General features: G+C 39.1%; 2 protein-coding genes across 3 annotated transcripts in view; one reads left to right on the top strand and one right to left on the bottom strand.

The window, feature by feature from the left end:
- Window positions 1–3,229, bottom strand: part of LOC147325236 (actin nucleation-promoting factor WASL-like) — a 28,810-nt gene extending 25,581 nt beyond the window's left edge. The window contains exon 1 of one of the 2 annotated variants that reach the window (XM_086299651.1): window positions 2,672–3,229. In XM_086299651.1, the coding sequence (XP_086155777.1) occupies window positions 2,672–2,776 (105 nt within the window). In that variant the 5' untranslated portion in view covers window positions 2,777–3,229. The remainder of the gene's footprint in view (window positions 1–2,671) is intronic. The other variant, XM_086299650.1, reaches the window with a different exon arrangement.
- Window positions 3,230–7,245: 4,016 nt separating this feature from the next.
- hyal6 (hyaluronoglucosaminidase 6) lies at window positions 7,246–17,109 on the top strand. The gene is made up of 4 exons (XM_086299649.1): window positions 7,246–7,381; window positions 12,623–13,576; window positions 13,935–14,024; window positions 16,014–17,109. Exons 2-4 carry the CDS (start codon window positions 12,656–12,658, stop codon window positions 16,500–16,502), a joined length of 1,500 nt encoding a protein of 499 aa, XP_086155775.1. The 5' UTR covers window positions 7,246–7,381; window positions 12,623–12,655; the 3' UTR covers window positions 16,503–17,109.
- Window positions 17,110–19,756: the final 2,647 nt, after the last annotated feature.

The raw sequence follows: 19,756 nt of genomic DNA, 5'->3' as shown, positions 1-19,756 counted from the left end.
AGAAATGAGCTTCCTCTGAAGGGTGGCTGGTCTCTCCTTTAAAGACAGGGTCAGAAGTTCGGCCATCCGGGACAGGCTCAGAATAGAGCCGCTGATCCGCCACACTGAAAGGAGCAAGTTAAGGTGATTTGGGCATCTGACAAGGATGCCTCCTGGGTGAGTCCTGGATGAGGGGCATGTCCCACCGGGAGGAGGCCGGGAGGCCAAGGCGCACTTATTCTCTTAACCTTTTTCCTCACAAAGATCAGAACAAGGTCAGCATTATCTCAGAGTAGGTTAATTAGATATGTATAATTCAAGTGATTTGATTTTGTTTTTATTAGTATTATTTGATTCTGCTTTTGTTTTACTGATTCTAAATTACTTTAATAAAATATCCTGCATCACAAAAGTCTACATTATGGACATTACCTTTTTAGCCCTTTGTTAAACAGTACAGGTAAAAACCCGAGTATTAATCTGCTTTAATATAAATAGCTCTTAGAGGCCACTTCAGCCTTACAAAAGTAACAGACCCCTGGGACTTTCCCAAGTCACTAAATGAAACCAATGATTTTCCAAGAGAACCTATCTGGAGGGGAGCTGCCATTAACAGGTGTGACTACTGGATGCCAGGCCTGCAAGGGTACTCAGACTCCCGTTTTTTCGCATGAGAGGAGGCAGGGTAGACACCTGGAGAGCTTTTGAGGCAGTTAGAATTGGGCAAGTCCCCTCACCCATCAGCTCCACATAAGCTCTGTACTGCCTACTGGGTAAGATCCATGGGATCAGAGATTAGGATTAATTTGACGGAGCTGTATTGGGGTGCTGGTCCTACAGATCGACACAGGTCTTAATGTCTTTAAGACATTCCTGCAGTTTAACTAAATGAATGAAAATCTATGCTATGCCTTCAAATGGTACTGCCTAAAGGAAGCCTATACAATGTACATAAAAGTGGTTCTAGCACAGAACCCTGTGGAACTCAATAATTAACCTGTGTGTGAAGAAGACGCTCCAATTACGTGAACCAATTGGAGTCGGTCAGATATATATGATTCAAACCAATGCAGCACAGTAACACTCACAGCATGTTCTAATCTCTGTAATAATACAATATGTTCAATGGTATCGAACGAGGTCTAGCAGGACAAGAACAGAGACGAGTTCACAAGAAGACCATAAGTAACCTTCACTAATCCTGTTAGTGTAGTGAGATGAATTTTGAAACCTGACTGGAAATCTTAAATTAAACCTCTCTGCAGATTATCAGTTATCTGTTTTACAACTGCTTTTTCAAGAAATTCTGAGATAAAATAAAGGTTGGACATCGGCCTAAGCTAAGACAGTTCGGTCAAGTGATTGTTTAATTCCAGCCACCTTAAAGGCCTGTTGTACATAACCCAACAGGCTTCTCGGCTTTTTTAATTATTGTTGAACAGCCCAGCCTTGAACACAGCACATTAACACCATGTACAGGTAATGCTGACAGACTGTCAATCTACTTATTTTCAAAGAAGGAAACCAGAGAGAAAAATCAATTGGAGAGAAAGAGTCTGACTAAATATCACCTATTACCCTATGATATCATAATGTTGCTGGGGAGACATCATCATATTGCAATTAAAAAAAGAAGGAAAAAAAAGGCTGACGTCAGCGTGTTGTAATTAAAAAAAAGTTTTAGAAAACACAAGAGCTATCCCTTGTGCTGTCTGAGTGTTTTTGTGTTTTCTTGAATTTTATTTGTGAAGAATATAGACAGTTTAATATTACAGGAATGCTTGGTTCAGTGTTCTGACTCTTATCCTGACTACAGTGCTAAAAAGAAACCCTGGGTTGTCCTTTTGTTCTTCATCACTGATTGATAGTAAGATGTCCCAGCGTTATAAAGGGCTTTTTTTTTTATAGAGCAACAAACTCTTTTTCAGGCTAAATTAAGATTTTCTAAATTAGTGTGACACTGTTTACTCTCCAGGTTATATGCTTTAAAGTGCGTGTTTGAGAGTTGCACTAGTGAGTCAAGTGCTTCTTAATGGTTTTGCCTTTAGTAGCAGAATAACAGTAATTATTGGAGCTTCAATTTTAATAAATTTAATAGCAAATTTAAGAAGCTGCTTTTATCACCTGCGAGAAGAACTCTGTTGTTATTTTGTTATTGTGGCTATCCAGCTGATGAGGACATAAAAGCACAAATGCGCTGTGTTCATCTTTAAAGAAAGCCAAGCTCAGCTTTGTACCTGTGCTTATTTACCAGGAGCGAGCATAAACAATGCTGACACTAAGAAAGAAAACTGTAAAAACACAGTCTCGGAAACCAAAACAATGAGCTAAAAGTCCATTTACTTGCATTGATTCTATAGATTCCCCCCCTCCCCCTTGATATGCATGCACACCTGCATGCATCTTAAATGTTTTTTCTTCCATGTATTGGCTTAGCATCTAAAGTACTGACTCATTAAGGTTATCAGGAATTGCCCAACTAAAGTATTAAAAGTTTTATTTATCGCTGGCCATTTCCCCCCTGACCATATTTATCTTTATGTTTTATTTATGAATAGTTGAGTAACTCATTCATCTAATTTTAAGCTATTCTAGCTGGACTGAGAAGCACATGCATTTCCCATACAATGTGAAGTGAATACACCTGCACCTACTTTTAAGTTGCAGGTGGTAAACAAACGCAGGAACTTACGGCGCATTTCCTGCCTAAGTAGCAGAACAGGCACTCGTTCTCCTGCGGGGTAAGGAGCAGGGAGCCGACGTTAACCGCCCTGCGGGGCGGCGGGTGGCTGTTCATGGCACCAGAATCTTGTAGTCGACCCCGAAACAATGCAGTTATCCCTGGAACGGGCACTACAAACGGCTGTATTTACAGAAAATCCATGCGGGCTCCGGTTGCTGTGGCCTGCAACCGGATCATCTCCGCTCAGTTCGACTCCGAGCAGGAGGGCGGAGGAGGATGTGGTTGCGATCTCTTTTCCAGTCTGGCTCCTGCTTAGGAAAAACCCTTGTATTCTCAGTTTGATGTTGAATGTGAAACCAGTGACTCGTTAAGTGTACGTAGACAGATAAACGCTCAACTTTCATTCGGAAACTCCAGCGACTGCAGCAGTAATGCGTACATCCAACATGGCAGCAGGAGGGAGCAAACCACTTTAAGGATACAGCAGAGGGGTGTTGCTTTCAACAAAATCTGCCCATATCCGCTATAATACAGATAACATGGGCAGAAAAGCCGAAAGATGTGACACATTAAACACTGTAAAACTGTTGAACTATATATATATTTTCCGTGGTAAGAATAAAATGTCGCTGAAAACAAAAACGGTTCATCCCATGCGGCAGCAGAAATGCAGCTCTGCAGAGGGAGAAGGGTGGGGGGCAGGAGGATGCCAGTAGATGTAGAGCGTGGAAGTATGAAGAAAATTCTCTGTAAGGAAACAATTAGCTTTATCATTATCATTTGCCTGAAATTAAACCGACTGGATTGTAAAATAACATTATATTCTTGTGCTAATCCAGATATAAAATTTATTTTTATATTATACATATTCTACTTTATCTTGTACATATTATAATGTGTGCAGTATGCAGTATGTAGCCTACTATGTGTGTTTAAACATAGTAAAATAGACTTGATTTACTGCTTTCTTAACCAGGAACTTTCTAACCACCATAAGCACTGCAGACATTGAGAAATAGATTTTGGGAGACCAAAATAATGTGGTAAAAGGCTCAATTCTCTATGATAATTCCCTATGACATTATTTTTACAGGTTACATCTTTATAGTTGTCTAATTAAGTACTTAAACCTGATTCCGTGACCTGACCACTAACCATTTTTCTGCTTTTCTACTGTTTCCACTCTTCTGGTGTTCTGCAAAATGCCCAGAATGGCACATATCCGCAGTCCTTATTATTCCAGTCAGTAGTGGTGAACAACTACCAACAGAGCCTACAATGATAAGTGACATCTTATACGCTCAAGTTTCAAAACTTGATCTGCTAACATATTAGTGCCAGACACAACAAGGTGCCTTTTAAGGTTTTGTAGAAGACCAGTCCAGAAGCATAATGTGTTGGCTGTTCATTGTATAAGACATGTTGATATCAAGAAGCACAATGTTAATGCTCTGCTGTGACAATCAAATTAACCTAAAATATATTTTAATGGTAAACAAATAAAATGTTGAAGTTTGTGAATGCTGAGGTGACAAATGGACAGACAGTCTCATGCAGGACCTGTCTTCATGCAGCAAGTACATCAGTGGCATTAACACCAACACTAATCTGGAGACCAGCTGCTCCTACATTCTGCAGTATAAAACACTGAGCAAAGGTCACAAGTTTCAAAGAAGCAGCACCTACAATCTACGATGTTCTCATGAAGCAGGATCTCAGTAATTGAAAACTTTGGTAGTCATTTTTGGGACCAAGGATTTTATCCTGTAAAAAAGTCTTGTTTGCTTAAAATGTTATTTAAAAAGCTGATTAGTTTATCTTAGTTTCAACAGATGGTGGAGAGGGTTGGGGGTGGAAAGTTGTTCTTGCTAAATAGAGGCAGAAGAGATTTCTAGCACAAGGGATGATGCAAAACCAAGATGGTTATACTTTTTTTCACTGTTTGTTTTGTATTTACACTATTAGGATTCGTGTAATACTATCAATATCATATCATATGAATTTATAATAGTTTACCTAAACATTTTATTGCAAAGCTATCGAATTTTTTTTGCACGTTCAGTACATTTCGGTAATCATATTGTTGTACTTACAATTTTATTATTAAATAGCTGGGATTTTTTTTGTTTGTTGTTTTTTTTCTTTTTACTTTACTGCCACCTATATGGTATTGCTAAAGTACCCTAATGTCCACTAGATGGTGATCTTCTCATGCTTTTCTCTTCCTTGGTTGATGGTGGGAAAAGAAGCATTGTAGAGCAGAGGTGGGCAATTCCAGGCCTCGAGGGCCGGAGTCCTGCAGGTTTTAGATATCACCCTGGGTCAACACACCTGAATCACATGATGAGTTCATTACCAGGCCTCTGGAGAACTTCAAGACATGTTGAGGAGGTAATTTAGCCATTTAAATCAGCTGCGTTGGATCAAGGACACATCTAAAACCATCACTTCTTGTTCAAGAGTGATGGGAGAAGGGCGCAGGAAATTGACAGCTAGATTGGTGCTGCAGCCGCAGCGATGCGGACGCTGAACTGCTCCATCGTAATAAAGAGAGAGCTGAGTGTAAAAGCAACACTCTCAATTTACTGGTCGATCATCCCCCAACTATCACCTATGATCACGAGCTGTGGGTAGGGACCGAAAGAACGAGATTGCGGATACAAGCTGCAGAAATGAGCTTCCTCTGAAGGGTGGCTGGCCTCTCCCTTAGAGATCGGGCGAGGAGCTCGTCCATCTGGGAGGGGCTCAGAGTAGAGCCGCTGCTCCTCCACATCAAAAGCAACCTGTTGAGGTGTTTCGGGCACCTTACAGGATACGTCCTGGGCACCTGAGTGAGGTGTTCCAGGTATGTCCCAAATGATGGTAGGCCCCAGGGCAGACCTAGGGCAGGTCCAGGACTCGCTGGAGTGGTTATGTCTCACGGCTGCCCTGGGAACTCCTTGGTGTTCCCCCGTACAAGCTGGAGGATGGCGGTTGATGGCTGGTGAGAGGAAGGTCTGGGCTTCTCTGCTTAGGCTGCTGCCCCCACCACCTGGCCCCAGATAACTGGAAAAAGATGGATGGGTTTTAAATCTCTGCATAACACAGAATCTTATACTTGGGGTTGTTAATGACATCCTCCTGGCTACAGATGTACGAGATCATGTGGTCTTCGTTCTCAGGGACTTAACAGCTGCCTTTGACATGGTGCATCACAATATTTTACTATCTCACTTGGAACACTGTGTAGGCATTTGTAGCACTGTTCTGCAGTGGTTTAGGTCTAAGAAAACTTTTTGTGTCAGTCTTCTTGGATTTCAGATCCTCCTCAGCTCTAGTCTTGTGTGGCGTACCACAGGGATCAATACTTGGACCTCTGCTTTCTCCCCTATATCGCTTGCCCCTTGGCTCTATTTTTAGGAGGCACAAAAATGCTTTCTATTTATATGCAAATGAGATGCAGGTTTATATGCCTCTAAAAGAGAAAAATTACTACTCCATTCAAGTGCTAGATGACTGTCTTTGAGGAAGTGAAAACTTGGTTGACTTTTAGTTTTTTAAAATTTTAATGAAAATAAGACAGAGGTTCTGTCTATTCGGCCAGGTGTCACTGGTGGGCTATTTTCATGTGGACACTGGCCCTCTAGCACAGTATGGAAAGGCCACTGTCACCATTTGGGTTTTAAAATGGATAGTGATTTTTGGTTTGACAGTCAAGTGGGAGCAGTAGTGAAATCCAGGTTTTTCAGCATAGGTAACTGGCCAAAATTTAACCCATCTTGTCAAAAAATTATCTCAGAACAGTATTCCATCCTTTTATTACAACTCGACTGGATTACTGTAACTTGTTATACCTTGGTATTAGCCAGTCATCCTTGTCACATCTTCTGCTGGTCCAAAATGCTGCTGCAAGACTTTTAACTGGTACACAGAGAAGGAAATGTGTTACTCCTGTTTTATCCTCACTAATAAACTGATCTGCAAAGGCCAGTAATGTTATGGGAACAGAGCTGGACTCCCTTAGGGTGGTGCATATGGCCACCTATGTGTACAAACATGGAAATTAGAGCATCAAGGGAAGCAGGTGATTGTATAAAGGCATGCATTGACTTGAAAAAATGACTCCCCTCAAATGTCTTAAACCAAAAGCAACAAGCTTGTTTGGAAATTGTGAAGAGTAGAAAGTCCAGATATTGGTGTGAAAATGTAAGGATTAAAAGGAAAAAGGAAAAATAATCAAGTAAAACACAGATATTTAAAAATTCTACTACAATACATTAATCAAGGGTATGTACTTTGTTACTCTCCACCTCTGATCATGACTGAGTAAATGAACATGGTCATGGAGATGCTCTGACCATCTGTTGCTCTAAAGTGTTCTCTTCTTCACATTAAAACGTTTCTTAAAATCTAAAATCTGGTCATTTAAGGAAATTCTCAAAACAAAACCCTCCATGAATTAATCCTAACTGTTGTCAATATGTTGCATTTATTAAAGACTTTCTTTATGAAGATGGCTTTGTGAGTATTGAGTAACGTTGGAGGAGGGGACAACAAAACAATACTCGGGCATTTCTGCCCTGATATCACCCCAGGGACCCAAAAGAATTGGGTGCAGAGACAAAGAGATCATTCACAGCTTATCAGATGGAGATTTTCTGAGTTTTACAACACCAAGAGAGGAGGCAGTCATCCACCAACAGGTCTTAATTTGAAGCACATTCAGTAAAGAAGGGGAAGGTATGTAATCTGTTCAAGAAAATTGCTATTATAGCTTCTTTAAACTGTTTTACCTCATCAAACGATAAATAGCAGATACTAGACAAGGAATCAGTATTTCCATAGTTGCTAATAGTGGGAAGTTTTGCTTGGTAGTTAGTGGCCATTAAAAAGCAAAACGGTGGAAAATCGTTAGTTGCCCTTAACCGAGACTGTGAGAAGTTGTGACTGTGCCTGGCAGTGAGCTACTGTCCTTTGCCGTTGTCCCAGTGTGAAAAGACAAAAAGACTCATCATTCAATAACAGTTAAAAATGTCTATATCATATGTAGGTACTGGGTTGTCACAAGTTTTGGGCAACTCATTTGACAATTTGCCAGATTGACAATGTTAGGCTAAGATATTACTGAACATATGATTTTGCCTCAAGCTTCCAGCAATGCTAACATCACACAGCATGACAACAGAGATGGAAGAAACATTTTTGCAACTACTTATTTAAAATATTCACAAGAAAGAAACGGTTTATTGCAAGTACACTCCATTTGGACAAAATTTGCTTAGCCTCACTTTAATATCATTGCTCTGCAGGTTAAGCATTTGCATTTTGTTGTTTACAAAGATTATAGGATATATTTCCCAGTGAACTTTCTCAGTAAAAATCGGAAGTAACAGGTATATGATTTAGCACTGAAGTATACTAAAATGTGTTCTAAAGTAAGTTCATTAGTGTGTATTTTATTCAGTGACATGTATCACTTTTAAATCAGGTTTCTCTATTTCAGGGCTCCATTATTTATCATATAGTTATTTTATTCTCAAAGTGGTTGTATTGGGGGCTGATAATCAAACAAGTCCTCAGCAAGGAACAAGTGCCTTTTAATGAACAAGGCACATAAACTTACATCACTGAATGCAGCAGGAAATTACATGTATGTTTATCAGTTTGCAATCGTGACTTTTGCTGGACAACATTTTCTTCTTTTTTACGGCACCAGTCTCTAGTGGTGCAGTTTGATATCTAACATTACAGGACAAAACAATAGTATTTTGACTTTTTTCTCAAAATAGTATTTTGAATGAAATCTTGAAATTTCGACTTTATTTTCAAAATGACCCAAATTAATTTTTTTTCTTAAAGTGGCTCTTATTCTGCTTTTTAGTACAGTGGATGATAACGAGCCAAACAATGTAAACACACAAACAACACCTAAGACAAGATATGATTCTCTCCTCCGCATGACATTGTCATTAGTCACATGATTTTTTTGTCACAGCAATGCATTATCTGCATCAGAAAAGGACTTTTGCTTGCTTGCTTGCTAACATTTCAGGTAGTGATGGGTCAAACATTACATGCATCGATATGGTGTTTCGCTTTTTGTGCTTACTGCGTGCCCCAGTGCAGTATTGGTGTGTCTTTTCTTCAATTTTTAGTTGATAAGATTAAAGATCAATGCCTAAATTTCCGCAAAGCCTCCTTCTTGTTCTGCTAGTGAGGCCCCCCCTTCTCACTCTTGGTCTACTTTGATAGGAGTTTTAGTGTGTCTGCAAATCAGATTATGTCTGAATGGTGCTGGAGTTCCTACAGGCTTGGTGCTGGGAGTTATTCTGTTTTTAATATACATTCTTCCTTTAGGCCAGATAATACAGCAGTTTCTTGATGTTTCTTATCATCCTTTGGCTGATGATATTCAGCCATACTGCTTCTGAAGATTACCAACTCTCCGCTTTGATTGACTGCTTAAAAAACATTAAGCAATGGTTGAACAACAGCTACTTACAGCTAAAGCCAGACAAAACTGAAACCTTGATTATTGCACCGGACAGTTCAATGCCTGACATTAAACAGCAACCGGGTGATTTAGGTCTCTTGCAGAAGCGTAGCCTCAGTAATTTAGTTGTTATTTGTGATTAAGCTTTTCCTGGGAGCGAAACTTAAAACGGATAGTAAGAATCTGCTTTTTAAATTTATTTTATTTTTCTCCAAAACTCTGCAGCGAGACTACTGACTCGCTCAAACAGAGGAAATCATATAACTTCTGCTTTAAAGTTGCTACACTGGCTCCCAATCAGATCTAGATTTCATTTTAAAATTTTACATGGACATTACATGGACAGGCCCCTCACTATATTGCTGATTTGATTCATATATATATATACACCTCTTTTTATACACTGAGGTCATTAATTCATAGACCTTCAAAAAGCAGCTAAAGACATTTTATTTCAAAAAGCTTTTAATTAGACCAGTGCTTTTATGATGCATTTATGATTGTGTTGTGCTTCGTTACCTCTCGTGTGAAGCACTTTGTCACATCTGTCTGTGAAACGTTGCTATATAAATACACTTTATTTACTTTACTTATCAAAGCACAGGGCTAACTTCAGAATGCAGATATGCTCAACATTATGATTTAAACCTTTAAATAATGCTTTGAAAACCAATATTGGTGGGTGTATTAAACACATTAAGGATAATAATGCTAATGTTTTAAAAAAAAAAGATCTTTAGTGAGGTCATTAGTAGAGTTGAATATGTTAATATTTAAAGCTATGAACCCAGAATGAGTTCTGAGATGAGGCCAGTGGGAACGTGATTAGTTGATAACAAAGACAAATAATGAAGTGAACAACCTGTTGATGAAACTGGATGAAATGAGAGATCACCTAAGTGATAACCAGTGACTAAATCACGTTTCAAAGCAGTTTGTTTCCCTAAAAATGAAAAAATATACAAAGTAAACTTGGATCCATTTTGTGCCTAATCAAGTTTTGACCAAAATTTAATACCAAATATCCAGGAGTTATAGTTAGTTTATAGCTGTTTAGATATTTTGATCTAGATCAAAGGGGTGGATCAACCAACTGTTAATCATGACACATGACAACAACAGTTTACTTCCTGTTCCAGTCTGGACCAGATGAATTCAGTTGCGTCTCACTCACAGTTCCATTGCATTCATCTGTGATGAAACATAAAATTGAATCTCATGTGGATGTTTATACTCAGATCTTGTACTTGGGGGGTCTTTCTTGTGGTCTGAATTCACCATGTTTCCAGGGGTTCCTGCTTTCAGTGGTTTGGAGACCAGCCTGAGCGCCTTCACCACACTCTGCTTGTCTTGGATTAGCATCACCAGAAAAAAACATTCAGTCTGCAGGATATTGAAGCTGGTGCAAAACACACTGCCTAAAGAAATGCATTTTAATCTGAGTGGGAGGAAACCTTCTGATAATCTTTCAAGAACTTATTTGTGACTGTAACTGCCTTTTTCTCGTCCACATTCTTCTGCAGTTCTCAACTTACTGATCCAAAACTACTGAAATCATACACTTCTTGTGCCATTAAAATCATTGGTGAACAATCCAGGGCTTTCTTAGATGAATGTAAAGCAGAAATGATCAGAGAAGCCTCAGCCCACCAGTGGTTTCCTGCTCCCCTGCTCTGGTTACAGTCCTGAAAAAAGAATGATGGGAGATTTTCCATGCGTTCTTGGAGACAACCTCAGTACCCATGTTTCCTAAGAGACTGGCCACAATGTCTTTCCCCTAACTCTGGAAAAAATGAAATATGATTACTTGCTTGTGAGGGGTTCCAAGAGCAATTAGTGGATGATGGTGTAACATAAAAAGCTGTAGAGAACAGTGATCGAAGAAAATAACAGTCTTAGTTTGAAAAAGGCTAAACAAGAGTTTGCCTGTCCTACTGCATGTGTGCATGACTATATATACAATGGGGTTTCTACTGTAGATTTAAAACAAACATGCTTTGTAGAATTTAGTAAGTAAGTGTCTCATTCTGACACTACTGAAAAGATTATGAAAAGGCAAATATCAGACAACCTATTTTCAAGCTTTGTCATATTTGTACGATATTTACTTAAAGGCATTATATAGTTTTTAAACTGTTAAGTTAAATATGAGTTCCTGTTACATTTTTGAGTTCATGAAACCTATTTTGATTCACTTTTACTATTTTGCAGTTTAAATAAGCACTATTTAAATGTTTAATTTCACTGCAATCATTTCTGTTAAAACATTCTTATGCTTTGACTGAAGTCTATGCGTTTTACCATCAACATGTATAAATATTTAATTTGGTTGGCTAGTGGGAAAGCATCAATGTAAGCATGTGCAGTATCAAAACTTCTAAATGTTAACTAAAATAATATGCATGTTGTGTTTTGAGTTTGTTGAGTTATATTTATTGTTAAACCCTTTGGATTGTGCTTCATTTTCCTTCATGTAGCAAATCTATGATACGATGGGTGAGGAGAGTTGCTGGGTTGATGACCATCATTGTGTTAGCAGAGACCACAACGGGTTGAACTACTTAATGCAAAAAGGAGGACTTGCAAAGTGTACTTCGAGGTCTTTATAATGAAATTTCTAATACAATTTTTTTTAAAAATATAAAACATTTTAAAGATCAGTGTTTAATACTTTAAAAAGTAGTTTTTAAATGACCATAATCCTATAGAAGAGTGAATGAATAATAAGGCACATCAACTGAACATATTTCAATTCTTCTTGTAAGTACTTTAATTTATTTCATCATTAATTTACTCAGTGGCGATCTCTTTCATTCACAAGAAGCATGCAGCAAATTGCCTTCCAATACCAGCATAAATGGTGATGTCACAGTTGGCATGCATACAGCCATTGGAGTGACTATAAATCAAGCTTGTTGCTAGTTTTACCTTTAGAATATGAGACTGTCCCCTGCACCATGACTCACAGGTATGTCTGCATTTTGTGGTTGGTGTGTTTGAGCCATGCAGTAGTAAATAACAGTTAAGTTTTTAGGTATTTAAGTTAATTTATGAAAAGATGATATCCACATTTAGAAGTTGTTCACTGCCTCCAGAAGCACTAACAACTTTCTACTAAATTTAACTATGTTTTAAATTCATGACAAAATATTACTGTGGCTTTTCTGATTTCTTTCTGCAATTTTTTTTTAAGGGACACTTTGCTAATTCACCACAGACTTTCCTCAAACTATCTCATATTGGTGGTTTTAATGTTTAAAAAGTGTGTGGTTTTACCAGCCCCTCTCTCTCTCGTCATTTGCACCAATATTCACTCCATTGCTCTTTGCAGAACAAGGTAGCTTTGTTTCTTGCATTATTGGGGAATTTAGAGCATTCACTTCAGTGCTCATCACTTATGTGCTTCATGATTGTTCCTGCTCATTGAAGCTCATAATGCATTTATTTTCCCTCTGAAAATGTAATATCTGCTCTCTCTCTCTGTGCAGGACTACTAATTGTTCTTTGAGGAATCAAGGGCCATGGTGCTAATGGCACGCCATCTCCTGCTGCTGGTCTTATGGGTTTGCATAGTTGATGGTGACCAGACCAAACCAACCCAACCACCTCTGATACCTCATAAGCCTTTTGTTGTAGTCTGGAATGCTCCCACTGAGTCATGTCGGCTTCGATTCAAGGTGGACTTGGACCTTAGCATTTTTGATATTGTAGCAAACCTCAATGAAACTCTAAGTGGACCAAATGTCACCATCTTCTACCACAGCCGTCTGGGATACTACCCATACTACTCGAACTCTGGGATCCCAATAAATGGTGGCCTGCCGCAGAACCAAAGCATCTCCAAACATCTTGGAAAAGCCCGGGCTGACATTGACAAGTTGATCCCCCACAAAGATTTCCGAGGTTTAGGCGTCATTGACTGGGAGAACTGGAGGCCTCAGTGGGTCAGAAACTGGGGCTCTAAAGACATCTACCGCAAAAGGTCCAGGGAACAGATCCGAAAACTTCACCCAAATTGGCCAGAGAGCAAAGTTGAAAAGGAAGCGAAGGAAGGCTTTGAGAGAGCTGGACAAGCTTTCATGAATCTGACCTTGGCACTGGCTCAAGGTCGCAGACCAGGTGGACTGTGGGGGTTTTATCTGTTTCCAGACTGCTACAACTATGGCTACAAACAACATCCACAACATTACACTGGGGAATGTCCAAATGTTGAACATGTTCGCAATGACCATCTGATATGGCTCTGGAAGGAGAGCACAGCCCTCTATCCATCCATCTACCTAGACTATGAGCTAAAGTCCTCCTCTAACACAGTCAAGTTTGTCCATTATCGAGTCAAGGAAGCTATGAGGATTGCATCCATTGCACGTGCGGATTTCACATTGCCTGTGTTTGTCTACTCCCGACCATTCTATGCCTACACCTTTGTAGTTCTGTCAGAGGTAGGCCTTAAGCTCTTTAATTACACCTTCATGGTGTGTGTGCCAACTGGACACATTTAAAAAGCAAAAAAGTGTCTATTGGCCTAATAATTAAGCTATATACAACATACTGCAATATTTTGCAATGTTTGGGGGACCATTTTTCCTTATGATCCACTTCACAATTATCCCTGCTTTGCTTTGCTCTTTTGATGTTAACATATCCTAGTATTTACCACAAAGATGGTTGTAGACAAGAGAAAATTAATAGATTGTGCAATGGTGGATATAAAGAATTCCTGGATCTCTTTAAAGGCATCATAAATTGAAGTGTTAACAGTGTTTACTGGCAAAATATACACCTGTCCTTTTCTTTAAGAGTGACCTGATTCATACTATTGGGGAAAGCGCTGCCTTGGGAGCATCAGGTGTCGTCCTTTGGGGATCCTCAGAGTATGCTCAATCACAGGTAACTGCTAGACATACAGACAAAAATAGAAACACAGATTTAAACAAATTTGAGGAGCTGTGTAAAATGTAAATAAAAAAAAAAGAAAAATTTATCATAAGAAAAATATTTGCTCATTTTGAATTTGATGGCTGCCATCAGGTAGTTCTGGGGGCTGGGAGGTGGCCTGGGGCAGGGATGAAGCAATTCAGCGGCTGACTGTTTGGCCCACGGCAAGGATGAAATAGTTCATCGGCCACCGGATCAGTCAGGAGGTGAGCAGAGGAGACAAAGTTCGGTGGCTGGGCCAAGAGGTCAGGGGAGAAGACAGGCCACTTCAGGAGGCTGACCAGATGGGCAGTGCCAGAGATGGAGTTCAGGAGGGTTGGCTGTACTGATGGTGCCAACAAAGGCCCTGTGTGTCCATTACTGAAGGCTGACAATGGTAATGAAGGCGACCATCAGAAGGACGACTTTATGAAAACCCTCTAGAGGCCACCGTCAGCAGAGGGATAGAAGAGTTAAGGTAGATTGGCTGGGATTGATGATGGTAATGAGGATGCCATTCAAAAATGTAGGTTAAAGCTTTATAATGCAAAGAAGAAGCCATGTGTGAACATAACCAGCAACTGGTCTCTAGAGATCCCCAAAAATCACAGACTTTTATTTAAAGGAGAGATACCACACAGTGGTAAACATGTCTCTGTCCCAACCTTTGAGACATTTTACTGCCACCATTTTCAAAATGAGCTAAAGTCTTGATGTGCAAAAGCAGCACCAAATAAAACAATAAAAAAGAACTTCCTTCTAAAATAAGTTAATTGCTAAAATAAAACTAATTGTGCTGCACTACAGTGGCCTAACATATAAAAGACACGAGAAGCACTGCAAGGAATATATTTAAAAAGCAAACACCACATGTCAAAGCTCAAGTGCATGACAATTTACATTGCAACCCAAAGGGGGGAAAAACATAAGAAAAGTCTGCAGTGCCCACCACCACTCAAAATCACTGTGGTACATGCAAAAAACAGAAAAAAAAATCACACTAATTTCTGTGCAGTTCCTTTACTGTCTGAAAACACAGAAACAAAGACCTTACACTAGTCTCCAATGTGATGCCTTGATGTTAGCTATATTGAAACTACAAGACGATGGACTGCCAAACATGCCAGAGTGTGTTCTAACCCTGTTGTTTTATGGAGGTCTTATAAACAAAAACACCCTGTGAAAACATCCCTTCACAAGGCTGGTATTTTAAAGAAGGCCCATTTGGGCCCAGATTTACTAATGTCTGCAGTAGCCAAAAGACTTCTTTAGATGTTAACATAACGAGGCTCAGTGTCAGTTTTGTGACTGAAAGTTATGAAGAGTAATTTTGTGGCTGGCCTTATGGTATATGTATTTGCAAGACTCTCACTTTCAGGAGGAGAATATTTTAACCAGTCACGTTATCAGAATCAGTGACTAATCAGCACTTTGCACAGATGGCTCAATGCTCCTATTGCACTGCCAAAACTTTGGCACTGTCCTAAAACTCTTCACTCTGTCCTCATGCGCATTTAGAGGTGAGCCCCATAATAATACCGTTTTCATAAGACAGAGGGGAAATGATTTGAAATGAGCTTCTTTCGGTTTCACTCTGTTTCTGGCTGCATGTTTGTCTATAAATTACAGTGGTAAACATAATAAAATACTCCATTTTACTATGTAATGCTTCAAGGTCATAGGTCAAAGGTCAGGGTTATTCAAATTAATCAAATGCTTTAGTTTTCATTGGATCACCTCCAAACTTTAAAGCAGTATTTTAGTCATTGGAGGGCATAATTTATTAGTGCTTTTCTAGTTCTTAGCCTTTATATTTTATGACAGTTCAGCACAAGAAAATGTCTTTAAAGTAGGGAATAAAAAAGCTAATGGTGTTGACAATGCTGTTGAAAATTAAATACAATATATTATTCTAATAAATGTCTTATACGTTTGACTTAGAATTTCTCCTTCCTCCCCTAGAGAAACTGCCTAACGGTGAAGAAGTACATCAATGGTCCTCTGGGACATTATGTCATCAATGTCACATCAGCAGCTAAGCTGTGCAGCAAAGCATTGTGCAAAAAGAACGGTAGATGCATCCGTAAGAGCCTGGACTCAGACACTTACCTACACCTGAACCCACGCTTCTTCCACATCCACCACAACTCAGCTCCCAGCGGCCCTCGCTTTCACATCAGTGGCCACCTAAACAACCACGACATCCTGGATATGAAGCAAAAGTTTACCTGCCAGTGCTACCAGGGCTGGACAGGTGTTTACTGTGAGGTACCTCAGACTATGCCACCTCTTCCTCTTCCTCCCCCACTCCAACCCACTGTGCCGGTACTTCGCCCTCAGGGGATCAATCTGCTGGGAGACATCCTGCTCCTCCTGTCACTCCATTTCTTCTGTCTATGTGTCATCATATTCCTGGGACTTTGTTTGATTATCAAGTCTCTCATATTGTAGACACAAAGATTTTATTTAGGACCAGAGAATTGCTGTAAAGTCTTTGCCAGACCACAAGTGTGATCAGCCACAGTTCATGCCAATGTCCCCTAGTTGAAGAAAACTGTTTGTATTGAAAGAATGAGAAATTCTCAGATTTGGCCTATAAATGCAAAACTCAGTCTGATCGTGGTCTGATCCAGGCAACAATGTTTGTCTCTGTGTTAAAGTTCAGTTCAGGAAAAATGTACATTGCGGTTTTATTTATGTCACAAATTGCAAATTTAGATTCCCATAATGTTCCCACTAAACAATATTTTTGAGTTTTTGTTTTTTGGTCTTTGTTTTTAGTTTTACCTGACTGTTGGCTGCTGACCAGCATTCATTTCAATTCAGTTTGATTTATATAATCCCAAACCACAAAAATGTTGCCTCAAGGTGCTCTTACTTTCCATTTGAAGGGAAAATGATGACAATCTGGGAGGAGAGAAATATAAAAATTCTGTAATCCATATAGGCTTTTCTAAATTCAGTGGATTGGGCTTAAACTTTTTCTGTATGATGAATTTAAGTTGCTGGTTTTCAGGAACTTTATTGTCACTAACTCCATATTTTGATACAAGTTCTCGCAACAAAATAAAGTTTCTCTCTTGAATAATATGTTCTAGATTCTTTCTATCCCCTTTACATGCCATGATGCAAAAGTCAGTAGGTTCTAACTTTTGGACAAATATCTGGATTGTTCCAAATGGGAGCTACACGGGATAAGTGAAGACTTATTATTATTTATTTTTACTTACTTATCTTATTTATCAAAAATTTCCACAGGCTGTCAAGGACGTGTTTAAGTTAAGGCTTTTAAAGCAGTTATAATGCTCATTACTGAAGCCAATGAAAAGCAGAGCATACACACATATAGGTTCACCCATGAGTTACGCATCAGGCTTCCTTTTCTCCATTTTGAAACAACAAACACTCTTTAGCTAAAAATCAGTGAAAACAATTGGTAGCTCTAAACCACCATTGTGTTTTGGGTTCTATGGAGTTTTGAAATGTATTTGTGATGGTTTAACTATTCATAAAAAATTCACAATGTTTGAGTGTAGTTACTTAAACCAAGCGATAGAGTTTACTAGAATTAGTTCTGCCTAAAGTCAATTATCTGTTCTCACTATCATTTTAATGAGTGATATACGTGAAGTTTTCAATGTGTTAGACCTTCACTTGATATATGATTCAGAACACTAATAAATAGCTTATCTTTACTAAACATAATGCATTCAGAAGGGGGCAAATGGGAATGATGAGATGAGGAGAGCCAGCAGGCAGGATCAGTTCAGCAACAGAAATCACATGTGGGAAGAAAAACAGAAAAAGGTGCAAAAATGAGAATAAACCACCCATAACTACAAAACTATTGGCAACAAATGAGTGTGAATGTATGTAGCTATAAATATTAAGGGAACAAATGAGAGAATACAAGTTCCAGAAGACCACAAATTTCTGATGGTCTCTAAAAAAGGACACCATTCTACATGTTACATACTGTGCTTTTGACATCAAATTAAGGTTTTGAAATAAATTTGAAATCAGCAGTGATTCAGCCGTAATGGAACAGGTGAAAATTCACAAACACATGCAAACTGACCGCAGTTTCTTTCCAGAGATGACACTTGTCCTTTAAATTGAATTCACACAATATTAAAGTTGTGGTGATAATTTTAAGCATGCCCAAAAACATCAGGCACTTTTGAGTTTGTGAGACTGCATCAGAAAAATATTACACTAAACATGAAATTCACTTTTATTAAAGTAAGATGTTGATGGGGTCCAGGTGATCATAAAGGCTAGAGGAGCAGAGGATGGTAGGACGAGAGGAAGTGGTCTAGTGTGAATTAACACAGTAATTAGTAAACATGCAAGCGGGTAAGTAGTAGTAGGGGATTGAAGTTAGCGTTGCATGATTTCTCTTAATTTGGTCATAGCTGAGACCTACTTCAACAGCAATGATGAGCTATCTGTGCAAATTATGAGTCCACAGTGACCCAGCACTCTGCCATCATCATGATACTTCCAGTAAATGATCGATGAATAGCATAAGTGTAGGAAAGCTGTTTGGAAGTGTATCTCAAAAAGAAAGATCAGTCAAATCCAAACAAGAACTGATTTGTTTTTAAAATATAATAAAATATAATTAGCTGACGCTGACACCGCTAAATTATTCTCGCAGCAAGCTTCTGTCAGTGTTGTTAATGGATTAAGATGACTGACAGCCGAGGGTGTAAAGACCCTCCCCATCTGCATATCACAAGCTCTTTGTTTTCTAATATTTCTAACGTTATAATCTTCCTCACTTTCTTAACACAAACCTGTTAGAACAGACAAAAATTACATCATCAGCACAGCTGGTTTAAAAAAAATAACAAAGACAGTGTTTTGCTGTTTGTTTCCTTCAACTTCTTCAATGAGACCAAGAAGTTAAAGAGTTCAACTTTTTTTTTAGTGCTGTATCCTACCTCTGCTTTAGAAAATAAACTTCTAGGGTTCATCATTCAATATGTGTTAAGTACACAGACACCAAAGACCAGTAATTTTAAAAACCTCAGACTTTAGTTAGCTCCTGCACTTTAACTAATAACCATAATCAGCTGCAGTTCAGTGTCAGCTCTCATGGTGGATGTTCAGCGTGTCTGCAAGTAAACCTGGCAGAGACTAAACATGAGTTTCCTCTCAGTGACCTTTTTTGTTGTCTAACAAATCATCTCCAGCTTACTGGCCTGAACCTCTGAAGGGCCTTAATGCTGACTGATGTTCATCTAAAGGTTTTTTTTTTTTTCAACATCAGCAAATCAATGAAAAGACCAGAATCAGAAAAATCAGTGTGTAACTGTCACGTCCGCAGTGGCAGATGAGTGGAGGTTGGAAGTAGGACCCAAGATGCAAGCACTGACTTTGATGAGAGTGAGCTTTATTGCAACAGAGATAGAACAAGCAGCAAAGGAGGTGGCAAGTGCAGAACCTAAGATTAACTAAACTGGGAAAATCTAACACAAGCAGACCTGAAATGGAGATGCAGGGACACTCGGGGAACCACAATAGGGTGATGCAGGGAAATAACGCAGACAAACCAACAACAGGTAGGAGAACACACAGGGCTTAAATACACACAGCAATAATCAAGGGATGAAAGACAGGAGGGGAACACACCTGGGAGAAATCAGAACTGACGTGACAGGGGAAACGTAAACCGAACACACTCACATGAAACAGAGACC

Source organism: Aulonocara sp. 'chitande type north' Nkhata Bay, linkage group LG7, assembly GCF_057382095.1.
Source record: "Aulonocara sp. 'chitande type north' Nkhata Bay isolate Kocher_YH1m ecotype deep benthic linkage group LG7, A_spYH_male_GT1.1, whole genome shotgun sequence".
Classification (NCBI taxonomy): domain Eukaryota; kingdom Metazoa; phylum Chordata; class Actinopteri; order Cichliformes; family Cichlidae; genus Aulonocara; species Aulonocara sp. 'chitande type north' Nkhata Bay.
This window is presented reverse-complemented; position numbering and strand designations above follow the sequence as displayed.